This window comes from Brachypodium distachyon, chromosome 4 (genome assembly GCF_000005505.3).
Source record: "Brachypodium distachyon strain Bd21 chromosome 4, Brachypodium_distachyon_v3.0, whole genome shotgun sequence".
NCBI lineage: Eukaryota > Viridiplantae > Streptophyta > Magnoliopsida > Poales > Poaceae > Brachypodium > Brachypodium distachyon.
The window spans coordinates 6,882,356-6,888,946 of record NC_016134.3 but is presented as its reverse complement, the minus strand read 5'-3'; the positions used below and the strand labels follow the sequence as shown (position 1 = coordinate 6,888,946).

The 6,591-nt window shown below is 39.6% G+C and overlaps 1 protein-coding gene across 2 annotated transcripts; it reads right to left on the bottom strand.

Annotated features, from left to right (window-relative positions):
* Positions 1-4,212: 4,212 nt before the first annotated feature.
* On the bottom strand, positions 4,213-6,352 carry LOC106866808. 2 transcript variants are annotated; one of them, XM_024455048.1, is made up of 8 exons: positions 6,215-6,352; positions 5,687-5,757; positions 5,361-5,390; positions 5,203-5,280; positions 4,997-5,113; positions 4,846-4,911; positions 4,693-4,770; positions 4,213-4,623 (listed from the first exon to the last, which is right to left on the bottom strand). In XM_024455048.1, the coding sequence occupies exons 2-8, from the start codon at positions 5,745-5,747 to the stop codon at positions 4,493-4,495; spliced, it is 561 nt and encodes a 186-aa protein (XP_024310816.1). In that variant the 5' UTR covers positions 5,748-5,757; positions 6,215-6,352; the 3' UTR covers positions 4,213-4,492. The 2 variants fall into 2 exon arrangements, with proteins under 2 accessions (XP_024310816.1, XP_014758105.1); XM_014902619.2 differs by lacking the exon at positions 5,361-5,390 and having other exon boundaries at positions 4,997-5,116.
* Between the last annotated feature and the right edge of the window lie 239 nt (positions 6,353-6,591).

Genomic DNA, 6,591 nt, shown 5'->3' with positions numbered 1-6,591 from the left:
CATTGGCAAGTGTTTTAGATGAAACATTGATGTGGATACTTTGGATAATATGGATATTTAAGTGATGACATGTATCTTGTTTGGACTTAGTGCTTTGCTAGTGGTGTGCTGATCCATTAGTTTCTTATGTGAAAACATGGCGTGAGTTGTGTGAAACTTACCCTGAGTCAAGTCGTGGACTTGTGCTCGTACTGGTTATTTGTGTGTTCGCTTTCAGGTGTTGCCGGAGCTAGAAGAACGTGGTCGATGACGGGATCGAGAGACGAAGCTTGGGAAGCTGAGGTCGAGGATCAAGGTCATGCGGGACGTTCGTGCGAAGGAACAATGGAAGTGAAGGTTACGATGATCCGGAAGGGCACCGGTTTGTCGTATGTTGTTTATACCGGAGATGTACGGTATTGGAGATATTCGATACGTGATGGTCGAGTTTTGAAGACATCACAAGAAGAGTTGATGGCATGAAGTGACATCGAGGTGAAGATATGTAGGTCCAGCCGTGGCTGGATGAGAGCTGTTTAAAGATTAAACAGTAGCGTCATTAAGATGGCGTCGGATGGAAAAGTGATCCACATGAAAGTTGTGCGCGTCGTCGAGACGAACAACTTTGATTTTGGAGTCATCTCAATCCGAGGTCGTATGCGGGCCCCACGGGCAAAATACTGACCGGGACAGAGGAGTCCGTGTTGGATTCGGATTCGGTTTAGGGTTGCGAATTTTCCCTTATAAATAGAGGGCATCCTAGCTAGGGTTTTAGCAAGGACGTGAGGGAACTCAAAGCTTTGGATCTAGATCAATTCTTGGAGAGTTCTTGGATGCATGGTTGCATCTTTTGTAATCGATCGACATCGTTGCAATAAAGAGATTCGTTGGCGGTGTCATCTCTGTTCTTCTCGGATCTTCGTGAAATCTTCGTGCTAGATCTTTCTAATACTTTGGTGCAGGTTCATCACAAGTTCATAATACTTTGCTGCAGTTTTATCACGAGATCAAGAGAAGATTGCGATTAATTTATCTTTCTTGTTATTCCTCGAAATTGGTTTTAGATTAATCCTCGTAACTTTCTGTCAGCTGTTACTATTTTGATCATATCTTTTGATTGGTAAGTCCGATTGAGCTGATTCTTGTTGGGTTGGTTAGATAATTTTAATACCTTTCTTTTCCATACTCATACATATTTTTTGGTTCATCCAATCAAAAGTTACGGCTGTTTTACTATCACGGACAGAAAGGTGATTTAGGGTTTGAACTTTCGGGAAAAGTTTTAATTTGCTTCCGCGCAATCATTCACCCCCCCTCTGATTGCCTATCTCGATCTCACACCGTTTCAAAATTGATGTACATCCACCATTACGTTCTCCTTCAGATACAGTACAATCACTGAGCACTACAACAAAAATGAACAATCACACAAGTACAAACTTGAAGATATAAATATTTGGTTCACCATAACGTTGAACAATCACACAGTACAAAACATACATTCCAAACACATAAACTATGTTCTCATAACAAACAAACAAACAAACAGGGAACATATGTTTGCGTTACACGCCACTTGCACCTCCACTAAGTACTTCAGGTACCAAATTGTTCTGCCTTGCCTTCTCAAGCATGCTCTCCCTCAGTTGTTTGCTGTAAATTATGTTTTGTACCTCCTTTCTTAATGTTCTCCAAAACTTCTTCCACGTTCGTAGAATCGCTCATGTTAATGTTCCTACCTGAAAATCCACCAGTACATTCTTTTTGTCTTTGCCACACACCTGGTTCTTTAGGCAGCCGGCTTTTCCTCGAAGGCGGATTCACTGCACAAACTTTTTCCAATTATCGGTACTACAATGTACCATATGACACGCTCCAATGTTTCTTCCAAATAATAAGCTACAAATACGACATATCAAATAAATTTACTATACCTTCGAAATCTTCTTCATCCGATGTTATATGTACCTCTGATTCGGATGATATCTCATCTTGTACATGTTCTGCTAGGTCATCTAACAAAAGATTCTTCCTTCTTTCCATCCTTAGTCTTAGTTCTTCAAGAACACATCCATCTTCATCATGATGATCTTCTATAACCTTTACCAAACGACTGAAACGTAGTTGTTTCTTCGACTGTCTTTTGCTTCTGTACTTCTTCCGCTTGTTCACTCCATTCACTAATCCTCGCACTTCTTCCACTTTCATCTGATCGTTCCTCTACAGATGTTCTACTCCGTCAGAACACAATATTGGAATACATAACACTGAAAAACAACTTCATAACAAGTACCTTGTAGTACCCATACCAATGGCTCACAGTCTCACTTTTCATATTCTTATCCAAACCGATAAGAAAGTCCATCCTCGGCTTCGTATAGTACTTAACACGTGGATAAACCGCTTGACGAACCTTGTTCACACCAAAATCAATTGTATCCAGATAGAAGATCTGTAAAATAATAACAGAGTTTGTCAGATAGTCCATAATGTACTCACTAATGATAGTACAGAACTATTCATACAACATATTTCATAGTACCTGCTGAACAATTGAGCAGCCACCCACAACACAGGTAGAATATCCGTCCGTTCTAAAATCCTTAACTTTCCTGGCAGCTGCACCAATGCAATCAAGAACACAGCTTGAGAAATCCAGCTCTTTCAGTTCATCAGGTCTCGCAACATATGGTAATAAGTACTTGGGCAATCTTGGCTCACGATCTCGGCAATCAAGGAAGAAAGCAAATACAAAAAGAACAGTTGCCACTTTGAAAGCGTCTTTCTCCTGCTTTGTGCTTCCTTCGTCAATATCCTTCTCTACAACCATACATACGTTGGGCAGAGTTAACTCATCCACTCCTAACAATTTTCTCACTTCATCCACTGTTTCTTCTCTTATGTTGTCCTCCCGTAGAGAAATTTTGATACCTTCCGCCCGTAACCCCAAGATTTCGCTCACATGAGTAGAGTACATTGGTACCCTTGAACGATCTGAGTACTCAAATTCCATTGGATCACCATCTGACTTCGTTTGCATAGGCATCCAAAGAGAGAACACACGGTTCTGACTGAGATCCTCCATTTCACACAAACCATGAAAACTAATTCTTGCATCAAAGATAGTTTCATCGTGTTGAACTTGGAGAACACATCATGCAATTTACTCATTTTCTGACAGCCAACTAACTTAGGTCTCCAAATTACATTGCTTGGTTCTGGGATTGTTTGTTCTCTAAGACCCAGACTACGGTTAGCCCTTCCAACTCCTCCGATAAGAGCTGACTGCATATCTGTCATTGTGTTCATCATGTGCTTAGTATTCACATATGTATATGGATCAACGATGTACATATGTACAAATCGTTCATGATTTAAATGGGGAAAAGGAGTTTGTCATTATTTCCCAATAGTACCAATAGTACATGTCTCCTTCTTTGTTGTCATAAAAAAAAAATGTAAGTTCGAACTCATATCCAGTACCTAAATTCTGTGGTACATCTATATTATGTGCATGTCAGATGTCTGGATCAATTTGTTTCCGCCCACACACTACATCCTTAACATGGACTCCTAAGATCGAACTGTACATTCACGGCCCGTACAAATGCAATAACATAGCAGGTCAACGAATTACGAAATAGGGGGATTTACCTGGCCACTGGTACTATACTTCCAAATAGCTGATAGCGAACCACCAGATTCAACCAAACGACGAAGATCTTCGGTACGTGAACTAGGGGGACATTCGAGGCGAAAGCTTCGAAACGAATTTGGTGGGTGCGGAAGAACAGGTCGAGAAGAGTTCAGGACGAGGAAGAGGAGAAGAGGAGAAGCTATGGACAGGCATATATTATGGACCCAGGTGGTCCCCGCACCTTTATCATGACCACCTTTTAGTTGCCCAAAAAAATAAATTACATTCGAATTGATAGAGGTGCCTAAAAACTTAAATCATGTAATTAACCCATCTAAAATTTCACTCATCTACATAACGAAATCACGTTCTGCTACTACGCACACAACAACGAAAAAACGACAGTACTTCTCTCCAGAGGATCATTCATATCATCTGAAACCATCACAAGACTTAATACTAACGATAAAAGATCCATAGTACTCATGTCTTAACGAAACCAAATTAAGCACTGAGAATTGACAACATATTCCTTACCGTAGAACCATAAGAAAATACAAGGACAGGTACTTTGGGTACATGATGTACATCCTGAACAACAGTGGTACCCACGATTGGTACATTCGGCTTTAGATTTCATGAACAATCCAACATACAGGTACTTGCCCTGACAGAGCAACGGTACTTATGTCAACCATAACACATAATACTAACGGCCCATAGTACTGCATGTCTTAACAGATTAGCAGAACCAAGTTAAGCACTGAGCACTCGAAAGGTAGTCAGCATAGTATGCCCATAACAAAATATAAAAATATGCGTCCACTTTCTTCCTTCGCATTGCTTTTAACAGAACAAACTACCATTACACAGGCTTCACAAAGTACTTGCTCCATCTTCCATGAACATAGCATCTCTCTCCTTACGAAGCAGCTCATCTCTCAGTTCTTTGCTGTACACCTTCCTCGTGAATTTCCACCTGTGGTACATGTTCTGGACCGAACTTTCTGCATGACAATGACATGTAAGAACACAAAAAAATGTACATACTACAGTTAAGTTGTACTAACAAATACCTGATGGTTCCTTCTTTGTTTCCTTGTCAGTTGTATTCTCAGCAAAATCCTTTGTACTCTCAGCACCTTTTGGTACACCTATAAAATAAAATTGTTAAGTAACTTCATGTTCTACATCCTCCGGTGTACCTAATTTTATTTATAAGGACTCACACTGTGGGGCCTGGTTGAAAATAGGAGTTCCAATGCCAGCGTTGGTCCCGATACTACTTAAATCATCTTCAAAAAATGAGGAAGCACAGAAAGTATAAATTTGTTTCCAGCATGCAAAAATAACATTAAAACGATCGTTATGTCACAGTACCTGATACTAGAGGTGTGACGAAGAAACTATTCACCAGATCGTTCACGTTCCCAGAATTTGCGTTGCCTGACCATGCATTCACATCTGCAACATCTTTTATGTTCTCAACACTCTCTCCTGCTTTATTTTTATAAATGTCAACCACATGTGGAGCAATCATCTTGTACTTCTACAATTATAAATTCAGTATACGATATGGCTAATACCTTTCGCTGAGGCTTCACCAACATGTACCGATGTTTCATGAACCAAAGATTCTGCAGTCCGTACAGCATTTCGATATCCTGAAACAATGGAATCATACATTACATTACCATATGTTTCCCAAACCTGTGATTTCCTAAGTTTATTATTTATTTCCTACCTTCGATGTTATCAGCACCATCCTTGTGTTCTTCGCATGTGGGATGAGCGTTAACAAACTGTTATTGATAAAGAAGAAAAGAAGTCTCAACTTGACTACACGTACAACATAATATCATCGTCTCAAAAAATATCCATGAAAAGTCACATATTATTCTACATCAATAACACAACATGTATGTACTTTAGAGCAATAGAACGTTTCTTTCCTCCTGTCAACAAATTGGGGTACATAACCTAGTTACTACAAAATAACTATGAGTACAATACCTCTTTACTAAAAATGAACTATAAGTACCAGATCTAATTTACATTAGAAGAAATTACCTCCGTGCCCGACTCTCGTAGAAGCCCCCCTGGAAAGTCTTATTGAAGGAGACGTTACCATTCCTACAAGTCTTATTGAACCAAAAAATTTAAATGGCAATGTCAGAAGGTAACAACATAATTTCAACTTACATTGAACTAAAAATTATGTACATATGAAAAAACTGGCATGAGGTACGTATATATAAACAAAATTAACAAAGGAAAGCTGCATGGTACAATCTCCTATTACATAGTTCAAGGTACGTACATAGGCATCTTATCCTTTTTAATTACGGTTTTCTTGAGGACGCCAGGTACTCAACTAAGATAAACTGGCAAACACAAGTACCTTACATGCGGGGAAAAAATAAATCCTGAGTACATACCACGATCTCGTATCAGAACAAAAAGTACATTAAGAAAAACAAGAAAGTACAAAAAAGATTTCAGTTCTTCAAAAAGAAGGTAAATTCCCACGATAAAGTAGGTACGTCGACGGACAAATCAAAAGTTCACAGACCTTAGGGTTCGATTCGGGTACAGTACCTTAGGAGTACTTGAGCACTTAGCAGTTAGAGGTTCTGCATCCAACTTAGGGAAGAGATTCAATCGCTGGCAATGGGGATTCGTGGTCGCCGCTTCAGTCGACACGCACCAGCAAACGTTACAGAGCTTGAGATTTATGAACAGCCTCACCTAAGGAAGGGGAAGAGGAAGGGTAGAAGAGAGTACTTATCCTAGTTACCCGGTGGGTCCCGCCGCTTTTTTACTTCAGGATATTACCCCAAAATGACCGTTCGTCTCCCTATTTTATTTAAACATACTTCAAACAAAAGAAATGCCAAGAGGAACAGAAATCTTGTAAATTAAAATCATGGAAGGGAAAAGTACATGCGCAGAATCTTCCCATCAATCGTCCATAC

What these genes read in the sequence shown, in the direction of transcription:
- LOC106866808 (XM_024455048.1), bottom strand. Translation starts at nt 5,747, where the DNA reads ATGGTAACGTCTCCTTCAATAAGACTTTCCAGGGGGGCTTCTACGAGA. An exon ending in TGGTGCTGATAACATCGAAG is followed by an intron (nt 5,281 to 5,360) that starts GTAGGAAATAAA and finishes CCATTGTTTCAG; the next exon opens with GATATCGAAATGCTGTACGG. An exon ending in TGGTGAAGCCTCAGCGAAAG is followed by an intron (nt 5,114 to 5,202) that starts GTATTAGCCATA and finishes AAAATAAAGCAG; the next exon opens with GAGAGAGTGTTGAGAACATA.